At 42.0% G+C, this 23984-nt stretch overlaps 1 protein-coding gene across 1 annotated transcript in view; it reads left to right on the forward strand.

Moving 5' to 3' along the window:
- fam83c (family with sequence similarity 83 member C) overlaps positions 1 to 17551 on the forward strand; it is a 95466-nt gene extending 77915 nt beyond the window's left edge. The window contains exon 4 of the mRNA XM_060919105.1: positions 15346 to 17551. Coding sequence (XP_060775088.1) covers positions 15346 to 16291 — 946 coding nt within the window. The 3' untranslated portion in view covers positions 16292 to 17551. The remainder of the gene's footprint in view (positions 1 to 15345) is intronic.
- The last annotated feature ends 6433 nt before the right edge of the window (positions 17552 to 23984 follow it).

Below are 23984 nucleotides of genomic sequence, written 5' to 3' on the forward strand. Positions count from 1 at the left end.
CAAAGAGGCACTGATTCCAGGTATCGCATTGCATAGTCCACCAGAACTAATATAAAGTGGTACCCTCGTGTTGACCAATCTAATGGCCTGATGAGATCCATCCCAATTCTTTCGAACAGGGTCTCGATTAACGGTAGAGGGCGCAAAGGTGCTTTTAGAATGGCCGCTGGATTTACTAACTGGCATTCGCGGCACGCCGTACACCACCTACGGACATTGCCGCGAATCCCTGGCCAATAGAACCGGGCCATTATTCGGGCTAGTGTTTTATCCTGCCCTAAGTGTCCAGCCATGGGATTAAAGTGAGCTGCCTGGAATACCAATTCCCGGTGGCTCTTCGGAATTAAAAGCTGCATGACTCACTCTTTAGTCTGAGTGTCCTGCGTCACTCGGTATAATCTATCCTTCATAATCGCGAAGTAGGGGAACGACGGGGTGGCGTTCGGCGGGAGCGTTTGACCATCGATTACTCTCACTTGGTCAAGCGCATGCCGCAGAGTCTCGTCTCGTGACTGCTCTAATGGAAAATCCGCGAGGGATTCTCCAACAGAGAGAGGAGAAGCCGGCGGCTCGTCACTCTGACGCAGAGCTGACGTAGACGGCTCTGTGACAGCTGCTCCCGCCAACGCGACACCGGGACCTCCCCCTGTTAAATGGCAGGACCCACTCTTCACTAAATGTGTCATTAAATCCCGAAATCCCGGCCAATCAGTCCCCAAAATTATCGAGTGGGTGAGGTGAGGATTAACCGCCGCCTTTACTTTAAATTTTTCCCCTCTGAAAAAAATGTGGACCGACACCAAAGGGTAGCTGTGAACATCCCCGTGCACACACACCTTCACCCCCTGTGCACCCCCCAATGCCTCGTCTTGCACCAGGCTTTGGTGGATTGAGGTCTGATTACAGCCAGAATCCACCAACGCCTGATATGTATCCCCTTGGATACTCACCGGTATGCGATATGCTCCGGCCCGATCGAGGGCGGCTCCTGGCGCATCGGGGAGCTGTAGCGCGGCCAACTGCACGTCTCCCGTTAGCAGGGGGAGGCGGCGCGCCACACGCTGTTCCACCGGCCACCCCGAGGTCTCCGCTACCTGCTCAAAGAGCGTGATGAATGCCTCGGGGTCATCCTGCGGGCCCATCTTCGTGAGGGTGAGGGGGGAAGGGCCCGTGGCGGTGGAGATGGTGGACCCCGCCGACGCGAGGAGGTGCCGGAATGCCCGACGATCTTCCTGTTGCGCCACCACCAGGGCCTCGAACCGTTGTTCTTGCTCCTTTCGGAGGGTGAGCAGCGCCTGGTGCTGGCTCTGTTGGGCCGTGGTGAGGGCGTGGATCAGGTCGGCGAAGGTGGAGGACTCCATGGGGCTGTTCTCTTCCGTGCTCGGCTCCCGGGTTTCGGCACCACTGTGACAGTTTGTGTAGGGGGGGGTGGAGCACAGAAGGACGGCAGGACAGAACTGAGTTCACAAAACTGGCTTTATTCAGCTTTTCAGCCTATGCACTCTCTCACACACACCCAGACACACGCACACACATCAGTCATCTGGTTGAGGAGAGAGATCCCTCTGCTCTCGCTCTCTCTCCTTAAATAGGGCACGGTCACTGGGAAGACACACAAACACATTAATTAATGTCAGGTGTAGTGATTCGGCCACTTACCTTCCCTGACTCCGCCCTCCTGTCACAGACCGATGTTTGACCACGCCCCCACTGCCACAAATATCTAAAAGCAAAATGCAAGCACAAATGTTCTCAATGGGCTGAAGATTTGACAGTTGGAATGAAGTTTCTAGCACAGAAGCACTAGGTACAGTTAGGCCTCAAATGAATTGAAGCTAATGGAAGGAAAAACGAGGGGTGAAAAACAATAACAGAGGTATGAAAAGAGGTGGAGTGCTTTCAACACTGAACAAAAATATAAATGAAACACTTAATTTATAAACGTCTTATGTACTTCTTATTGTTTAAATATTTTAACTAAATAATTCTTGTATGTTAAATCATCATTGTGCAACAAAATGCAGACACTCAACAAAGGTCCACTGGAATACCAGCTACAGTCAGAGGGGGTCAGTGTTCAAAGTTACACTTTCACTATCATATGTACAGTGGTGCTTGAAAGTTTGTGAACCCTTTAGAATTTTCTATATTTCTGCATAAATATTACCTAAAACATCATCAGATTTTCACACAAGTCCTAAAGGTAGATAAAGAGAACCCAGTTAAACAAATGAGACAAAAATATTATACTTGGTCATTTATTTATTGAGGAAAATGATCCAATATTACATATCTGTGAGTGGCAAAAGTATGTGAACCTCTAGGATTAGCAGTTAATTTGAAGGTGAAATTAGAGGCAGGTGTTTTCAATCAATGGGATGACAATCAGGTGTGAGTGGGCACCCTGTTTTATTTAAAGAACAGGGATCTATCAAAGTCTGATCTTCACAACACATGTTTGTGGAAGTGTATCATGGCACGAACAAAGGAGATTTCTGAGGACCTCAGAAAAAGTGTTGCTGATGCTCATCAGGCTGGAAAACATTACAAAACCATCTCTAAAGAGTTTGGACGCCACCAATCCACAGACAGACAGACTGTGTACAAATGGAGGAAACTCAAAACCATTGTTACCCTCCCCAGGAGTGGGCGACCAACAAAGATCACTCCAAGAGCAAGGCGTGTAATGGTCGGTGAGGTCACAAAGGACCCCAGGGTAACTTCTAAGCAACTGAAGGCCTCTCTCACATTGGCTAATGTTAATGTTCATGAGTCCACCATCAGGAGAACACTGAACAACAATGGTGTGCATGGCAGGGTTGCAAGGAGAAAGCCACTGCTCTCCAAAAAGAACATTGCTGCTTGTCTACAGTCTGCTAAAGATCATGTGGACAAGCCAGAAGGCTATTGGACAAATGTTTTGTGGATGGATGAGACCAAAATAGAACTTTTTGGTTTAAATGAGAAGCGTTATGTTTGGAGAAAGGAAAACACTGCATTCCAGCATAAGAACCTTATCCCATCTGTGAAACATGGTGGTGGTAGTATCATGGTTTGGGCCTGTTTTGCTGCATCTGGGCCAGGATGGCTTGCCATCATTGATGGAACAATGAATTCTGAATTATACCAGCGAATTCTAAAGGAAAATGTCAGGACATCTGTCCATGAACTGAATCTCAAGAGAAGGTGGGTCATGCAGCAAGACAACGGCCCTAAGCACACAAGTCGTTCTACCAAAGAATGGTTAAAGAAGAATAAAGTTAATGTTTTGGAATGGCCAAGTCAAAGTCCTGACTTTAATCCAATCAAAATGTTGTGGAAGGACCTGAAGCGAGCAGTTCATGTGAGGAAACCCACCAACATCCCAGAGTTGAAGCTGTTCTGTATGGAGGAACGGGCTAAAATTCCTCCAAGCCGGTGTGCAGGACTGATCAACAGTTACCGCAAACATTTAGTTGCAGTTATCGCTGCACAAGGGGGTCACACCAGATACTGAAAGCAAAGGTTCACATACTTTTGCCACTCACAGATATGTAATATTGGATCATTTTCTTCAATAAATAAATGAGCAAGTATAATATTTCTGTCTCATTTGTTTAACTGGGTTCTCTTTCTCTACTTTTAGGGCTTGTGTGAAAATCCGATGATGTTTTAGGTCATATTTATGCAGAAATATAGAAAATTCTAAAGGGTTCACAAACTTTCAAGCACCACTGTATCTACCATTTGAATTCTGTAGTGTAGTGTATCTCCTTTGCATAGAGTGAATGAGTTTAGTTGGTCTTAGGCAGTCATGCAGATGTAGTAGACAAATGTTCAGATCCTGAGCCGGTGTTGTGGTACGTTTGTTTTGGGCATACGGTTGATTGGCTGTGGTGCCAAACTGCTGGAACGGACTTCTAACACGGCTTATTGTTGAAAAATGAACATTTACAGCTCCAGCAGTTTGGTGACTTGACATGCGAACTTTAATCATACCAATTTCCCTCTCCCTGTCGACTTGTGACATCTGTGGCATTGTGATATGTGACCTCTGTAAGATTTTGGGTGGCGCTTTTTTCCCCCTCCCCCTGTTCCCAACATTAAAGGAGATACGCAGAGCCTTTATTTTAAAATAAATTTCTGAGTGGATAGTATCTCCATCCTTGACTCTTGTATGCTGCATAAATTGGAATTTAAAAATATATTTTTGAGAGTTAAAATCGACCACAAAGTTGACATTAGAGCTGCCCCGCTGAGCCAGCCAGCCGTGAGTGCGTGATGTCACAGCAGGAACCGGTTTTAAGGCCGAGGCCTTTTACAGCTATAGACCAAAGTCATATAAATAAAAATTTATGGTGAAAGTAAGAAATACCATTACCGACTTGCTCAACTAAGATGATTTGACTTCACTGATTGTGGGTTGACTCTCATTAAAACAGGATAGGTGTTATAACTTATGCAACATGCATGTACATGCATGCATTTTCACTGATAAAACATAAAAGGCTAATTAAATAATCAGATTAACTGAGACGATCACATTCTGAAGTGAATTAAATAATCTCATACTGGTAACTTAAACACACAATACAAGTTACATGTATTAATCTAAATGCAGGTAAACTTTTTTTTTTTATCGAAATGAATCAGAGCTTACCTGTCTGTATTCTTGCTTCTTGAAGGCTGATTATTTTTGAAACAATCTGACTTTCAGTTGTTTGTTCAGTTCTTCGTTCATTCACTTTTTCCATGTAAGGGAGAGATGGCAGCAATATCCAGTTTAGAAATAAGACGGCTGCTCTACTCATTCACTTTTCTTCATACTGTGTCGTCTGCCATTACTGCTGGGCTCAGGTAATTACTAAAACCCGGGACGGAACGGGATGTCTCTGGTTTTAGCAACAACTGCAGGGAGGTCACTTCCCGAGCGATATGTCTCATCCTGTTCCGTCCCAGGTTTTAGCAACGACCCTCGGCTCACTCCGGGAGGACTGGTGCAACTGAACTCACGTTCCTTTTAAAAAAATAAAATATACTTTTTCTTTTCTTGTAGTTTTCTTTTTCTTTAATTGTTGGTACTACACCCTGTTTCAATACAGGCTTATAGCCAATGCTCCTCAACAGATCAGAGGTCTCGTACGAGTCTTCAGTAAAATGTGCAGAGCAGAGAAGAGACCACTTCATAGTGCCTGTGAACTTCTCACAAAACACGTCCAAATCTTTGCAGTTTGAACATTCTTGGGCCATGAATGCAACGTAAATCCAGCTTTGGTTGTGTTGCTGCACCGGCCAAAAACACATCTACGTGACATGGTGATAAATTAGCTCAAAATGGAGGATCAGAGTTGTAGTCAGCTCTGTGTTTTAGTATAGCGGAAATGGCAAGGAGACCGATAGACTTCCTGTTGTGACGATACAGACGTCAAGGTCATTCACTCAGAAATCTACCTATATAAATCACTTTAATTGTAAAAATTACTATATTAGATTTATTGTTAAAGCTTAAAACTATTCCTGTGCCATTCTTGAGGTCTCAAGGCATTTATAAACAAAACTTAGGCCATGGTTCTGCATATATGCTTTAAGGTGTGTCTGTGTAATGCTGCTGCTGCTCAGGCTGTTCAACTGGCCACACCTGTCTTTTGGGTGGATCATCTTGTATGGGATTTTACTCATTATTAAGCAGATGCAAACAAATTCTTTCTTTTGTTCATTTCAAACCCACAAACAATGCGCATCTATGCAAAAATAACAATGAAACATTTCAATTAAAAAAAAAACACCACTTTTTAAGGTGATACATGTAAAATTTTGTTCAGTGTAGTATTGACCAGAACATGTCTAGTACATTTGGAGGTATTATTTTGAAAATGGACTATTTGGGAGCAATTCCAAAAAATCTCCCATTCAAAGTATATGGTATAAATAAATATTAAAGAGGAATGTGGGTGGAATATCAAAATGAAAAGTGATAGCGACTGTGCTATTTACAAGTCCTATGCAATAGAGTTTGAACAAAGTTTCTATGTTAATAGATGGATAAACAGATTTACTTTATTGATCCCAACCTGGGAAATTGTTACAGCAGAAAGTTATCAGACATGCAAAAAAAAAAAAAATCACAACTGTACAGCATGAAATAAAATGAAAATATATCCCAGAACAAGCCAACTATAAAGATAAAAATGTAATGATAAATATATGGTGTACAGTGGTGCTTGAAAGTTTGTGAACCCTTTAGAATTTTCTATATTTCTGCATAAATATGACCTAAAACAACATCAGATTTTCAGACAAGTCCTAAAAGTAGATAGAGAACCCAGTTAAACAAATGAGACAAAAATATTATACTTGGTCATTTATTTATTTATTTATTTATTTTTGGAAAGTGATCCGATATTACATATCTGTGAGTGGCAAAAGTATGTGAACCTTTGCTTTCAGTAACTGGTGTGACTCCCTTGTGCAGCAATAATGGCAACTAAACGTTTCCGGTAACTGTTGATCAGTCCTGCACACCGGCTTGGAGGAATGTTAGCCCATTCCTCCGTACAGAACAGCTTCAGCTCTGGGATGTTGGTGGGTTTCCTCACATGAACTGCTTGCTTCAGGTCCTTCCACAACATTCCGATTAGATTAAGGTCAAGCCTTTGACTTGGCTATTCCAAAACATTAACTTTTATTCTTCTTTAACCATTCTTTGGTAGAACAACTGGTGTGCTTAGGGTCGTTGTCTTGCTGCATGGTCCAACTTCTCTTGAGATTCAGTTCATGGACAGATGGTGTAGTGACGGTGGTGTAGTGGTTATCACTGTCGCCTCACAGCAAGAAGGTTTCGGGTTCGAACCGTGCGGCCGACAGGGGCCTTTCTGTGTGGAGTTTGCATGTTCTCCCCGTGTCTGCGTGGGTTTCCTCCAGGTGCTTCGGTTTCCCCCACAGTCCAAAGACATGCAGATTGTACAATGGGGCCACTGTAATTGGCGCAAGCTGTAGTGGTTTCCAAGCCATAATGTATGTACATATATAGATCTTGCTATGGCAAAAAGCTAAAAAATTAGATGTCCTGACATTTTCCTTTAGAATTCGCTGGTATAATTCAGAATTCATTGTTCTATCAATGATGCCAAGCCATCCTGGCCCAGATGCAGCAAAACAGGCCCAAACCATGATACTACCACCACCATGTTTCACAGATGGGATAAGGTTCTTATGCTGGAATGCAGTGTTTTTCCTTTCTTCAAACATAACACTTCTCACTTAAAAAACTTCTCTTTTGGTCTCATCCATCCACAAAACATTTTTCCAATAGCCTTCTGGCTTGTCCACATGATCTTTAGCAAACTGCAGATGAGCAGCAATGTTCTTTTTGGAGAGCAGTGGCTTTCTCCTTGCAACCCTGCCATACACACCATTGTTGTTCAATGTTCTCCTGATGGTGGACTCATGAACATTTAACATTAGCCAATGTGAGTGAGGCCTTCAGTTGCTTAGAAGTTACCCTGGGGTCCTTTGTGACCTCGCCAACTATTACATGCCTTGCTCTTGGAATGATCTTTGTTGGTCGACCACTCCTGGAAAGGGTAACAATAGTCTTGAATTTCCTCCATTTGTACACAGTCTGTCTGACTGTGGATTAGTGGAGTCCAAACTCTTTTGAGATGGTTTTGTAACCTTTTCTGGCCTGATGAGTGTCAACAAGGCTTTTTCTGAGGTCCTCAGGAATCTCCTTTGTTCATGCCATGATACACTTCCACAAACATGTGTTGTGAAGATCAGACTTTGATAGATCCCTGTTCTTTAAATAAACACTCACACCTGATTTTAATCAATGGGATGACAAACACCTGACTCTTATTTCACCTTCAAATTAACTGCTAATCCTAGAGGTTCACATACTTTTGCCACTCACATATATGTAATATTGGATCATTTTCCTCAATAAATAAATGACCAAGTATAATATTTTTGTCTCATTTATTTAACTGTGTTCTCTTTATCTACTTTTAGAACTTGTGTGAAAATCTGATGTTGTTTTAGGCCATATTTATGAAGAAATGTATATAGAAAATTCTGAAGGGCTCACAAACTTTTTCAAGCACCACTGTATGGGGGGGAATCAGTGGGTCTAAGACAGAATCTTGTGGAACACCAGACTTTACCATAGCATGCATAGTGACCATTTACATCTGCAAACTGATCACAAGTTAAATAAGACCTGAGCTAGGAGAGGGCTGTTCCTTTAACTCTGACATTTTCTGGTCTAGCAAGGAGAGACCATCCTGATCAGAGGCCAGTAGTAGGTCATTTATTACTTTGTCATGATTCAGATCTCATAGCACGACACATTTCATGAATGTTATCCTTACGTAGATATGAGCATAACTGTGTCACAGTGGTGGTGCCCCCCTTCCTCTGATCTTGGAGATAAAGGGGAGGTTTGATATTGACCTGTAGTTGGACAGCTGACAGGGGGTCAAAGTCAGGTTTTCAATCCTGATAATCCCTTTAATTTGATAACTGCTAGTTTAAATGATTTAGGTACATAGCCAATGCTAACTGAACAGTTGGTTATTTTTACTGAAAACTGACACTGATAAGAGACTTGCGGCAAACAATTCAAAAACAGGAACTACATCATGGGAACTCCCAACCACCATAATTCAGTTAGCCATGGCTAGCTCAATGAGGTAAACATTAAAACAATCACAAGCTGTTAGAATTAATGCTTCAAATATCCATGAAAGTAAACCGACTGTGATTGAAACTGTTTTAAATTGCACTGTTTACTTTTGCTGAGACTTGACACCTCAATTCTAATACAGTGGGGCAAAAAAGTATTTAGTCAGTCACCAATTGTGCAAGTTCTCCCACTTAAAAAGATGAGAGAGGCCTGTAATTTTCATCATAGTTATCCCTCAACTATGAGAGACAAAATGAGAAAAAAAAATCCAGAAAATCACATTGTCTGATTTTTAAAGAATTTATTTGCAAATTATGGTGGAAAATAAGTATTTGGTCAATAACAAAAGTTCATCTCAATACTTTGTTTTATACCCTTTGTTGGCAATGACAGAGGTCAAATGTTTTCTGTAAGTCTTCACAAGGTTTTCACACACTGTTGCTGGTATTTTGGCCCATTCCTCCATGCAGATCTCCTCTAGAGCAGTGATGTTTTGGGGCTGTCGCTGGGCAACACGGACTTTCAACTCCCTCCAAATATTTTCTATGGGGTTGAGATCTGGAGACTGGCTAGGCCACTCCAGGACCTTGAAATGCTTCTTACGAAGCCGCTTCTTACGAAGCCACTCCTTCGTTGCCCGGGCGGTGTGTTTGGGATCATTGTCATGCTGAAAGACCCAGCCACGTTTCATCTTCAATGCCCTTGCTGATGGAAGGATGTTTTCACTCAAAATCTCACGATACATGGCCCCATTCATTCTTTCCTTTACACGGATCAGTCGTCCTGGTCCCTTTGCAGAAAAACAGCCCTAAAGCATGATGTTTCCACCCCCATGCTTCACAGTAGGTATGGTGTTCTTTGGATGCAACTCAGCATTCTTTCTCCTCCAAACACGACAAGTTGAGTTTTTACCAAAAAGTTCTATTTTGGTTTCATCTGACCATATGACATTCTCCCAATCCTCTTCTGGATCATCCAAATGCTCTCTAGCAAACTTCAGACGGGCCTGGACATGTACTGGCTTAAGCAGGGGGACACGTCTGGCACTGCAGGATTTGAGTCCCTGGCGGCGTAGTGTGTTACTGATGGTAGCCTTTGTTACTTTGGTCCCAGCTCTCTGCAGGTCATTCACTAGGTCCCCCCGTGTGGTTCTGGGATTTTTGCTCACCGTTCTTGTGATCATTTTGACCCCACGGGGTGAGATCTTGCGTGGAGTCCCAGATCGAGGGAGATCATCAGTGGTCTTGTATGTCTTCCATTTTCTAATAATTGCTCCCACAGTTGATTTCTTCACACCAAGCTGCTTACCTATTGCAGATTCAGTCTTCCCAGCCTGGTGCAGGTCTACAATTTTGTTTCTGGTGTCCTTTGACAGCTCTTTGGTCTTGGCCATAGTGAAGTTTGGAGTGTGACTGTTTGAGGTTGTGGACAGGTGTCTTTTATACTGATAACGAGTTAAAACAGGTGCCATTAATACAGGTAACGAGTGGAGGACAGAGGAGCCTCTTAAAGAAGTTGTTACAGGTCTGTGAGAGCCAGAAATCTTGCTTGTTTGTAGGTGACCAAATACTTATTTTACTGAGGAATTTACCAATTAATTCATTAAAAATCCTACAATGTGATTTCCTGGATTCTTCCCCCCATTGTCTCTCATAGTTGAAGTGTACCTATGATGAAAATTACAGGCCTCTCTCATCTTTTTAAGTGGGAGAACTTGCACAATTGGTGGCTGACTAAATACTTTTTTGCACCACTGTAGCTTGTTTGTGAATCCTGTTCCATGGGACTCCTGCTGTCTTTTAACATTACACGGTGTGCATGCACCCTCAGTTTGACTTTTGAAAAGGTATTAGAACATGGTCTCAATTTTACATTTTGAATTACAATGGATATAAAGTGTACACACCCCGTTAAAATGATAGGTTTTTCTGATGTAAAAAAAGACCACGGTAAATAATTTCAAAACTTTTGCCACCTTTAATGTGACCTATAACCTGTACAATTCAATTGAAAAACAACCAAATCTGTTAGGGGGGAAACATATTAAAAAAAAAAACAAAAACGTACAATAAGCTGGTCGCATAAGTGTGCACACCCTTAAACTAATACTTTGTTGAAGCACCTTTTGATTTAATTACAGCATTCAGTCCTTTTTGGGTAGGAGTCAATCAGGCTGCAACATCTAGACTTGCCAATATTTGCCCACTCTTCCTTGCAAAAGCACTCCAAATCTGTCAGATTGCAAGGGCATCTCTTGTTCATAGCCCTCTTCAGGTTCACCCCACAGATTTTCAATTGGATTTAGGTCTGGGCTTTGGCTGGGCCATTCCAAAACTTTAATTTTCTTCTGGTGAAGCCATTCTTTTGTTGATTTTGATGTATGCTTGGGGTCATTGTAGTGCTGAAAGATGAAATTCATCTTCAGCTTTCTAGCAAACAACGGAAGGTTTTGGGCCAAAACTGACTGGTTTTTAGAACTGTTCACAATTCCCTCCACCTTGACTAAAGCCCCTGTTCCAGCTGAAGGAAAAAGCTCAAAACATGATGCTACCACCATGCTTTACTGTGGGTATGGTGTCCTTTTGGTGATGTGCAGTCTTGTTTTTGTGCCAAACATACCTTTTGGAATTGTGGCCAAAAAGTTCAACCTTGGTTTCATCAGACCATAACACATTTTCCCACATGCTTTTGGGAGAGTTGATTGTATTTATTATTATTATTATTATTATTATTTATTTTTCTAAATTTAGCTGGGCCTGGATGTTTTTCTTTGTAGGAAAAGACTTCCGTCTTGCGACCCTACCCCATAGTCCAGACATATGGAGAATACGGCAGATTGTTCTCACATGTAGTACACGACCAATACTTGCCAGAAATCCCTGCAGCTCCTTCAGTGTTGTTATAGGCCTCTTGGCAGCTGCCCTGACCAGTTTTCATCTGGTCTTTTCATCAATTTTGGAGGGACAGCCAGTTCTCGGTAATATCACTGTTGGCACAAATTTTCTCTACTTCTTGATGACTGTCTTTACTGTGCTCCATGGTATATCTAATGCCATGGAATTTTTTTTGTACCCTTCTCCTGACTGATACCTTTCAACAATGAGATCCCTTTGATGCTTTGTAAGCTGTCTGTGAACCATGGCTTTTGCTGAAGGATACAATTAAGTAAATGTCAGGAAAATCCTTCTAGGACAACAGAACTTTATTTGGGATTAATTGGAGTCATTTTAATTGATGGTGTGTACCCCAAAAGACTGAATGCTGTAATTAAATCAAAAGGTGCTTCAACAAAGTATTAGTTTCAGTGTGTGCACACTCACGCTACCAGCTCATTGTAATTTTTTTTTTAAATAAATGTTTTTCCCCTAACAGATTTGTTTGTTTTTCAATTGAATTGTACAGGTTATAGGTCACAAAAGGTGGGAAAAATTTTGAAATTATTGTGGGTGGGTTTTTTTTGTTGGTTTGTTTTTAAACATCAGATAAACCTATCATTTTAACAGGGTGTGTACACTTATGTCTAACGTAATGGGTAATGGATTTTTGAATTTGAGGTGCTAAATGCTGAAAAAGTTAAAACATGAAATTCCCATGGTTTTCACTGATTGATAACATGCATGATTCTCTAAGCAGTGTGCGTGGAGCAGAATCCAGTGCAATCCAAAATCACATATAGGTAATGCCATAAAGTGTAGCAGCAGTAATGTGATGAGAGTTGTACCACAAGTTCAAAATTCATCTACAAGCATTTCAGGCTAGGTTGTCCTGTATATTGTATCTGTTTTATAATACAAAAATTTTCCAATCCCAGATCCTGTGAAAAACCGTCATGCTAATGTGACAAATATAGCCACATGGGCTCAGGAGTACTTCAGAAAACTGTCACTTTACACAGTCCGCTGAAAAGCAACCTATAATTGTATTACACAAGGAAGAAGCCATTCATCAATTTGATCCAGAATTGTGGACAATTTCTCTGGGTTCATACTCCTCTCAGATGGACTGAAAGACAGTGGTAACATGTGCTGTGTTCAGATGAGTCCACATTTCAGCTTGTTTTTGGGAAAACTGGACGTTGCATTCTCTGTGCCAAAGGTGAACACGACCATCCAGGTTATCGGAGAAAGGTGCAAAAACCAGCATCGGTGTGTATCAGTGCCCACAGCATTGGTGAATTGTATGTGTGGGAGTACCATTGACACGGAGGCATATATTGGGATTTTAGAGCAATAAATCCAAATCAAGATGACGTCTCTTCCAGGGAAGTTCATGCTTATTTCAGCAGGACAATGCCAGGCCTCATTCTGCATGGGCTACAACAGCATAGCTTCGTAAACGCTGTGTGTGTGTGCTTGACTGGCCTGCTGCCAGTCCAGATCTGTCTCCTATTATTAGGGGTGATGAGATTAGGATCCAGAAGCAGAACACACAGTAATCCAATAAATAATGATATTTAATCCAGGGAAAGGGCATGGCAAAAAAGGTAAACAAACAAATGGCAAAAATAGTCCAGGTAAAAAGAGACCAAAAACTTGACAAAAACACAAAACCGACAAGGACAAAAATGCTAGAGCAAAAAAGCCATAAGTGCAAAAAACATGAACTAGAAAAACCCTTAGTGCAAAAACCATGAACTAGAAAAATAGCTTGAGCAAAAACCATGAAACACAATAAAGGCACAGAAACCGCTAGAATAGCAAAACGAGACTGTGGCAGCGGGGGCGTGGCCAAGCAGCAGTCTGTGAATGGAGGGCGGGGTCAGGGAAGGTAAGTGGCTAGGTCATTACACCTGATGTCAATTTGTGTGTGTGTGTGTGTGTGTGTGTGTGTGTGTGTGTGTGTGTGTGTGTGTTGCAGGGATGGAGTATAAAGGGAGGGGGAGAGGAGAGAAGAGGAATTTGCTCCCCAACCACAACACATGTGCGTGCGTGCGTGAATGAATGAATGAATGAATGAAAGAAACCTGAAAAGCTCAATAAAGTGCGTCTGTGTGAACACGAACTCTCGCCTGCCGTGCTTCTGTGCTCCACCCACATCGGGGATTACTACAGTGGTGCTGAAACCCGGAACGCACAGGCCCTTCTGTGCGTTCCGGGTTTCAGCACCACTGTAGTAATCCCCGATGTGGGTGGAGCACAGAAGCACGACAGGCAAGAGTTCGTGTTCACACACACGCACTTTATTGAGCTTTTCAGCTTGCTTTCTTTCACTCACTCATTCATTCATTCATTCACTCACGCACATGTGTTGTGGTCGGGGAGCGAATTCCTCTTCTCTCCTCTCCCCCTCCCTTTATACTCCATCCCTGCAACAAACACACACACACACAAATTGACATCAGGTGTAATGACCTAGCCACTTACCTTCCCTGACCCTGCCCTCCATTCACAGACTGCTGCTTGGCCACGCCCCCGCTGCCACAGAGACATTCTGGCAAAGTCAGGGTCTGAGAACGGCTTATTTATACACAGCAGAGAGAACCAGGAAGTGAAATGCAGGCTAGATGGAATTCCCGTCCCGGATCCGGATTGGCGCTGATCTGGGAGAAGTAATCTCTGGAGTGGAAGTCCGGGGCGGAGCATGACACCTATTGAGAATGTATCGCGCATCATGAAGAGAATCCGATGACAGTGACCATGGACTTGTTGAGCAGCTTAAGTCTTGTATCATGCAAGAATGGACACAAATTCCAATTGCAAAACTGCAACAATTAGTATCTTAAGTTCCCATACAATTAAAAAGTTTTATTAAAAGGAAAGGTGAATGTAACACACTGGTAATAATGCCTTGCTTATATTTACAAAATACAATTAAGTTGGTCAGTAAAACTATTAAATCTTTTTTTTTGTACTTTTATCAGTTAAGTAAAAGTTCCTGTGAATTCATAAGTCAGAAATCTTGAAAGTGTTTGTGTGTGAGATTTTATTTATAATCCTATAAATATAATAAAATTATACACGCACACCGGCCACTTTCATAGAACTTGCTCTTGGCTGTTAGGAGTGGAACCCAACGTGGTCTTCTGCTGATGCATGCTGAGATGCTTTTCTGCTCACCGTGGTTGTAGAGAGTTGCTATATCCTTCCTGGCAGCTCAAACCATTCTGGCCATTTTCCTCTGACCTCTTATCAATGAGGCATTTCCACATACATAACTGTCACTAACTCAGCGGTTTTTGTTTTTGCACCATTCTCTGTAAACTCTAGAGACTACTGTTTGTGAAAACCCCAAGAGCTCAGCAGTTTTTGAAATACTCAAACCAGTCCATCTGACACAAACACCCATGTCACAGAGATCACAATTTTTCCCGTTCTGATGTTTGAAGTGAACATCAACTGAAACTCTTGATTTGTATCTGCATGATTTCATGCATTGTGCTGCTGTCAAGGGATTGGTTGATTAGATAGCTGTATAAAACAGCAGCTGTATAAAGCATGCGCACGCACACACACAGTGTTGATTTCAGAAAACTCATAAAAATTGTGCACCAAATTCTTGGGTTTTTTTTTCTATTGAAGATGTATGTTGTACAACTATACTTCCCCAGAAAAAGAACAGTTCAAAGAAATCATTGACATTCGTATCCATGATGAGTGTATGTAAACTTCTGACTGCACCTGTACATGGCATATTGGTAAACAAATTATTCTGTGTTATTCTAATGTTAAATTCTTCTCTTCCAGTTTTACTTGGCTGGCTGCTCAGGTGCACAGCAACATGGTTTTGCACTTTTCAGGACGCATTGCTGAAAGCTTTGATCGGGAATTCCGTTGCCTCTATGCGGACTCGCAAATCATTGAGCACTTCTATAACCCTGATGAGGAAGGTGTTACCCACTACAGTTATGGCATGTTGGTACACAACATGGACATTTTCCAAGATAGAGGAACTAGAGAGAGGGAGAGGGTTTGCTCAGAAAACTCCAGTAGCCAGTCCAGCAACAGTGTCTCCAGCATTAAAGCAGCTCCATGCATAACCCCTCAAGTCTACAAGGTCACCCAGGAAAAGAAGGATGCTGGCACAAACAAGAGTTTAGAGAAGCGGGGTGTTTCAAATTCAGGAGTTCAGATGCCTCAAGGAAGTCACACTGGCAGAGGATCTCACAATGATTCCCTGCAGAATCCAGTAATGGAATGTTCAACATCTGGAATGGAATGGGCCAAAGCAGGAGTCTTCCAAACCAACCTTTCAGGACCAACATCCAAATTTCAAGCCCTGGATCTCTATGACCACAAGAATGCCTTGCCCAGTGCAGCCAAAGCACAACCACATCCTCTAATGGAGAACAAAATGCCCAAAGTACGCAGTCCTACTAGTCCTTTTTTAAACAAATTTACTGACCTCTTCTCCTTGTCAGCCAAAGACAAGGACCCCTATGTGTTACATAGGCCACCTCCATATAGTACAGCTTTTGGGGGTCCAGATCTCTCACAAAATGAGCCTGAAAGTAGTCAAAGTCCTCCTCCACCAGCGCCTTTGCCCAAAGAACGGGTAGGTCAGGATGGCAGAATCATCCGTGGGGATGAGAAGCGCATGACATTGGGACACAGCAAGCTAGACCTCGTCAACCATTATAACCAAATGAAATCGAAGCAGGTGTACAGCCGATTTGAACTGAAGAACAATTGACCTCTTCACACCTGATTATTTAGCTCATGTAGGTTTAAGCCATAATTCATCTGCAGGCTTAAAGTCTAGTAGAATGTGGTATTGTCTGCTTCATTTGTTACACAACAGAAGGCAAGAAAGCATTTTTTGGAAGGCTGTGACCTTTTTTTTTTTTTTATAACCAGGTTTGATTAACAGTTTAATACTTTGATAATTAACTGCTGTGTATAAGAGAGCATTACGTAATTGGTGCATTTGACATTCAGGGTGTTTCAACAAGACCACCAGTAATTTTCATGGCAAACAAGATGGTAGAAAGATGGTATTACTCTCTTAAGTGGCATGGTTCTTTCCTTTACTTGAAATATTCCATTTCCAAGTTTGTTGTCTTCCAGCTGTTCGTGTATTTATACTGTGACTTTCAACTTTTAAGAAATTGTACTCAAACATCAAAACATGGCATGATAGGTCTATACTGCAGTATAGATGTGTGTGTGTGTGTGTGTGTGTGTGTGTGTGTGTGTGTGTGTGTGTGTGTGTGTGTGTGTGTGAGTGAGATGGAGCTACTTCAGCAAAAGGTGGGTTTTTTTCAAAACCTTTTTTTTTGTACTAATTTTTACAAGAGGTGGAAATAATCATGGAGGTAGGTGTAAAAACACGAACCTAGTCACTTCACTATGTTTCACTGTGATTAAGACTTTAAGTGCATTGTAACATACATGACAGTTTCATAAGAGTTCAAAACCCAATTTAATCAAAATGCTGATAGTGTGCCTACACTGGAAATGAGTCAGCAGGAAGATGTAAATTTGCATTGTTTTGTTTGATCTTGATCACAGACAAGGCATTGCTTCTAAATCTTGGTTTTAACAAACTGTTGGGACTGGCAGTCACAAAAATGCAATTCTCATACATAGTAATGCAGACTTAATTACAGAAAGGTACAAAACCATTTTATTATGCTTGGCATCTATTTGTGTACTGGGTGGCGTATTATGTACAGTATGAAATTGTCCTTTTCCTGTCCAGTTTCAAAACATTGTCACCTGTCTCTCTCTCTTTTCTTTTTTTCAGTGCTAATTATTTACTGTATTTTGATTTGAATTTTGTGAGCACAGTGAGAGTGCAAGTAATGTACAAAAATACAAAAGCATTTGCCATCTTTTATTGTCTACTTCTATTACTACTGTATTCTGGGAAAATTAAAAAATATTGTAAATAATCAGAATTTTATGCATGATGTGGAAATAAATATTTGAAAGGTAGTTAGCAAAACGAAAACCTGTGTGTGTGTCATGGTACAGTGGTGCTTGGAAGTTTGTGAACCTTTTAGAATTTTCTATATTTCTGCATAAATATGAACTAAAACATCAGCTTTTCACACAAGTCCGAAAAGTAGAAAAAGAGAATCCAGTTAAACAAATGAGACAAAAATATTATACTTGGTCATTTATTTATTGAGGAAAATGATCCAATATTACATATGTGAATGGCAGAAGTATGTGAACCTCTAGGATTAGAGCAATTCCAGCGTTATGGACGTGACACTTGAACTCAAAATGGCAACAAATGACCCAGTGCATGTTTTATTGTCTCCCAGTATTTAAACAGGTGTTGCATATTTTAAGGCTGTACCATACTGGAGAAGTGATAGAACAAGAACAATTCCCATAGTACATCTAGGGCATGCCAGAAAATGCCAATAAAAGATGCGTTATGGATGTGACAGAAAAAGTATCACTTTTCTTGGGTGACTGTACATTTTTATCAAACTCTGTGAAATTGTAAACCTAATGTCGAAATGGAGAGATCCATTTGACAGAGGGGTCCAAGGTGAATATTAAAAAAATCTTTGTTTAAAATATTTTGTATTTCATGCAGAGTTTCGGAAGGAAAAGTCAGCGTTATGGATGTGACGAAATTCCGTTATGGATGTGACGCGTCTGAAATAGACATGGCATATGTTTAGAAAATCAGCAATTTAACCACCATAACCCTTTGAAAAACTCTCTAAATATCAGCTAAAACTATCAAAGTTCTTAAATAATATTTAGGATGGCTATTGTTTTGCTGTTTTGTGGATTTTAGCATACATTTCTGTGGCTTGTGGCAATAATATAGAATTGTACATGATCAAAGTTGGTTTTAGCTTGGGTTTTACATTATAAGAAAGAAAGACCGACAGTGACATATTAGGTTGGTTACAAATTGGTTCAACTTATTCACATCTGTAAAATACTGGCCTAGGTGATATCTCTGGGAGTGGTTTTGATGTATTACATGTTGCTTTATTTTTGCATGGTGAGGTTGACATTTACATGGAATTGCCCATTAGCAGTTAATTTGAAGGTGAAATTAGAGTCAGGTGTTTTCAATCAGTGGGATGGCAGTCAGGTGTGAGTGGGCACCCTGTTTTATGTAAAGAACAGGGATCTATCAAAGTCTGATCTTCACAACACATGTTTGTGCACTGAAAAAAATGGCCTGTTAAATTAACACAAAAAAATCTTGTACATCGGTTGCACTTATTAAAATCATATCCACTAAGACCAATTAAGTCATGTTTGTTTGACTGAACATGACTTAATTGGTCTTAGTGGATATGATTTTAATAAGTGCAACCGATGTACAAGATTTTTTTGTGTTAATTTAACAAGCCATTTTTTTCAGTGTGGAAGTGTGTGTGTGTGTGTGTGTGTGTGTGTATATATATATATATATATATATATATATATATATATATATATATATATACACTCACCGGCCACTTTATTAGGTACACCTGTCCAACTGCTCGTTAACACTTAATTTCTAATCAGCCAATCACATGGCGGCAACTCGGTGCATTTAGGCATGTAGACATGGTCAAGACAATCTCCTGCAATTCAAACCGAGCATCAGTATGGGGAAGAAAGGTGATTTGAGTGACTTTGAACGTGGCCTGGTTGTTGGTGCCAGAAGGGCTGGTCTGAGTATTTCAGAAACTGCTGATCTACTGGGATTTTCACGCACAACCATCTCTAGGGTTTACAGAGAATGGTCCGAAAAAGAAAAAATATCCAGTGAGCGGCAGTTCTGTGGGCGGAAATGCCTTGTTGATGCCAGAGGTCAGAGGAGAATGGCCAGACTGGTTCGAGCTGATAGAAAGGCAACAGTGACTCAAATAACCACCCGTTACAACCAAGGTAGGCAGAAGAGCATCTCTGAATGCACAGTACGTCGAACTTTGAGGCAGATGGGCTACAGCAGCAGAAGACCACGCCGGGTGCCACTCCTTTCAGCTAAGAACAGGAAACTGAGGCTACAATTTGCACAAGCTCATCGAAATTGGACAATAGAAGATTGGAAAAACGTTGCCTGGTCTGATGAGTCTCGATTTCTGCTGCGACATTCGAATGGTAGGGTCAGAATTTGGCGTCAACAACATGAAAGCATGGATCCATCCTGCCTTGTATCAACGGTTCAGGCTGGTGGTGGTGGTGTAATGGTGTGGGGAATATTTTCTTGGCACTCTTTGGGCCCCTTGGTACCAATTGAGCATCGTTGCAACGCCACAGCCTACCTGAGTATTGTTGCTGACCATGTCCATCCCTTTATGACCACAATGTACCCAACTTCTGATGGCTACTTTCAGCAGGATAATGCGCCATGTCATGAAGCTGGAATCATCTCAGACTGGTTTCTTGAACATGACAATGAGTTCACTGTACTCAAATGGCCTCCACAGTCACCAGATCTCAATCCAATAGAGCATCTTTGGGATGTGGTGGAACGGGAGATTCGCATCATGGATGTGCAGCCGACAAATCTGCGCCAACTGTGTGATGCCATCATGTCAATATGGACCAAACTCTCTGAGGAATACTTCCAGCACCTTGTTGAATCTATGCCACGAAGAATTGAGGCAGTTCTGAAGGCAAAAGGGGGTCCAACCCATTACTAGCATGGTGTACCTAATAAAGTGGCCGGTGAGTGTATATAATATGATTTGTTTATCAGATTTGATCTCTGACTTTCACACATTTCATTGAAGCAATTTCATTTAATTGCAAGCAAGTAACAAGGTAAACACGTAAAGTGGAAATATCTCTTCTTACAGCTATAGGCCTGTTATATTAGCCACGCTGAAAGTCAGAGATGGAGATGACAGTTGACAGATGGCCTAGTGTTGCACTTAACAAAGCACACCTGCATGCACCCAACCTCCATGGAAATTCCATCAATCCATCCGTTATCCATTCCCACTTATCCTGTGCAGGGTCACGGGCAAGCTGGATCTTATCCCAGCTGACTATGGGCGAGAGGCAGGGTACACCCTGGACAAGTCGCCAGATCGTCACAGGGCTGACACAGAGAGACAAACAAGCATTCACTCACATTCACACCTAAGGTTAATTTCAAGCCACCAATTAGCCCAACCTGCATGTCTTTGGACTGTGGGGGAAACTGGAGCACCTGGAGGAAACCCACGCAGACATGGGGAGAACATGCAAACTCCACACAAAAAGGCCACTGTTGGCCACTGGGCTCAAACCCAGAACCTTCTTGCTGCGAGTTCACAGTGCTAACCACTACACCACCGTGCCACCCCATGGAAATTTTATATAGAGTTGTGCTCAGAAGTTTACATACAGTGACATGAATGTAATCTTGAATATGAATGTCATGGCAATATTTGGGCTTTCAGTAATTTCTTTGAACTGTTCATTTTCTTTCTGTTGCAGAATGTACAGCATGCATCTTTAAAAAAACACTAGAATTTGGTGCACAAGTTTTAATTTTCTTTGGGTTTTCTGAAATCAACACAGGGTCAAAAGTTTACATACGATCACTTAGATTATTAATTCAGAGGTGCTGAAACTTCCAAAATATGTCTTATTTTGCCAAGGCCTCTTCCTGTTAGTGATCATGATGAACTACAGCTGGTAGCTTCTCTGTGCCTTCATAAAAAGGGTTTGTTTACAGCACTAATTGGATTGACCAACACACAGTAAAATGGGAAAGTTCAAGGAGCTCAGTGCAGATCTGAGAAAGAGGATCACAGATGTACACAATTCCGGAATGTCTCTTGGAGCCATTTCTAAACAACTGCAAATTCCAAGATCAGTTCAAACAATTGTAGCCAAGTTATTGCGAGGTGTAGTCACTTTACGAAGCCACTTTGCTTCAAGAAAACCCAAACTTTCACCCTCAGCTGAACGGAAATTGGTTTGGATTGTCAGAAACAACCTGGGAACCACCATGGCACAGCCCTGCCATGAACTGGAAGTTGATGGATCACTTGTTTACAGTTCAGATCACCATGGACTAAGAGGCTGCTTGAGTTGTCCGGCCACAATGACCACCATGTACAGAGGGACACTGTACCAGCTGCTGGTTCATTGCACAAAGTGGATGGAATAATGAAGAAGGAGGACTATCTCAGAATTCTTCAGCATAAACCGTCAGAAACTTGAACATGACTTGGGAGTTGCAACAGGACAATGAACCCAAACACGCATCAGAGCTGGTTGTGGAGGTTAAAGCAGGCTAACATTAAGCTTAAAACAAGTTCTGACTTCAACCCTATTGAAAATATATGGACTGTGCTTAGAAGTCGAGTCACTGCCAAGAAAAAAAAATTAATTGAACTCTACCAATTCTACCATGAAGAGTTATGAAATATCCAGCCAGAATTCTGCCAGAAGCTTGTTCATGGTAAACAAAAATGTTTGATCAAGGTGAATCTTGTGAAGAGACATTTTTACCCAAATATTAGGTGTGCTGTATGTATAATTTTGACCCTGTGTTGATTTCAGAAAACCCAAAGAAAATTAAAACTTGTGCACCAACTTCTAGTGTGTGTTTTTTGTTTTGTTTTTAATAAAGATGCATGTTCTACATTCTGCCACAGAAAAAGAACAGTTAAAATAAATGACTGAAAGCCCATATTGCCATGACAATACAAAAATAAAAAATGTACAATAAGCCGGTTGCATAAGTATGCACACCCTTAAACTAATACTTTGTTGAAGCACCTTTTGAGTTAACTACAGCATTCAGTCTTTTTGAGTAGAAGTCTATCAACCTGCCACATCTAGACTTGGCAATACTTGCCCACTCTTCCTTGCAAAAGCACTCCAAATCTGGAGTGAACTGGGTGAACCACTCCAATGCATCTTCAACCTCAGCCTGCAGCTGGGGAGAGTGCCAACCCTCTGGAAGACATCATGTATCATTCCAGTTCCCAAAAAGAATCAGCCCAGTGAGCTGAACGACTTCCGACCGGTGGCACTCACTTCACATCTGATGAAGACTTGGAGCGGCTCTTCCTCAGCCTCCTCAGACCCCAGGTACAACATGCCCAGGACTGTCTGCTGTTCACGTACCGGGCAGGTGTTGGTGTGGAAGACACCATCCTCTACCTGCTACACCGAGCCCACTCGCATCTGGATAAGGGAAATGGCACTTGGACTTCTCGAGTGCCTTCAATACCATCCAGCCCCTATTGCTTCAGGACAAACTGAACAGGATGCAAGTGGACCCCTGCCTGGTCACCTGGATCTCCAGCTACCTCACTGACAGGCCGCAGTACATCAGGCTGAAGGACATCACGTCTGACAATGTAATTAGCAGCACCAGAGCACCCCAGGGCACGGTGCTGGCCCCTCTTCTCTTCACCCTGTACACTGCGGACTTCTGCTACAACTCGGAGCTGTGTCACATTCAGAAGTTTGCCGATGACACAGCCATCATTAGGTGTATCAGTGATGACAGAGAGGAGGAGTATAGGAGCCTGGTGAGGGACTTTGCTGTGTGGTGCAACAGGAACCATCTGCAGCTCAACACCTCGAAGACCAAGGAGCTGGTCATTGACTTTGGGAGGTCCAGACCAAGGTCACGACCAGTTCTGATCGAGGGAGTCGAAGTGGAGTCTGTGGATTCCGACAAGTACCTCAGGCTGTGGCTGGACAGCAAGCTGGACTGGACTTGCAACACCAATCACTTGTACAGGAAGGGACAGAGCAGGCTATACTTCCTTAGGAGGCTGCGGTCCTTTAACATCTGCAGGAAACTCCTGTGGATCTTCCATCAGTCTGTGGTCGCCAGTGTCTTGTTTTACACCGTGGTGTGCTGGGGGGCAGCACATCCAAGAAGGACACATCCAGGCTGGACAAACTGATCAGGTGGGCCGGCTCTGTGGTCGGCATGAAGCTGGACTCTCTGGTGATGGTGGCAGAGAAGAGGTCTATGGACAAACTATTGAACATCATGGATGATGCCAGTCACCCTCTGCACACCGTCATCAGCAACCAGAGGAGCCTGTTCAGTGACAGAATGCTCCTTCCCAAGTGCAGGACGAACAGACTCAAAAACTCCTTTTTCCCTCACGCCATCAGGCTGTACAACTCCTCTCTGGGGGGGAGGAGGAGTAACAGGAGGACAGAGGGCGGGAAGGAGCAGTAGCCTAGCCTAACAATAAGCAATACTGGACAATGTGCAGTATAATGTGCAATATAAAGTGCAACATCTTTCCTGCTGCACCCCCCTCCTCTTTTCCCCCCTCCCCCTTCCTCTCGTCCCCATATCTTATTCTTTTTATATTTGTATATATAAATACTTAATTTATTTTAATTTATCTAGAATTTTTATCTATTTCTTTTCTCTGTTTATCTGTAATGATGCTGTTGGAATCTTAATTTCCCTGAGGGAACCCTCCCAAAGGGATCAATAA

The sequence above is a fragment of the Neoarius graeffei genome, chromosome 4 (assembly GCF_027579695.1).
Source record: "Neoarius graeffei isolate fNeoGra1 chromosome 4, fNeoGra1.pri, whole genome shotgun sequence".
Taxonomy (NCBI): Eukaryota; Metazoa; Chordata; class Actinopteri; order Siluriformes; family Ariidae; genus Neoarius; species Neoarius graeffei.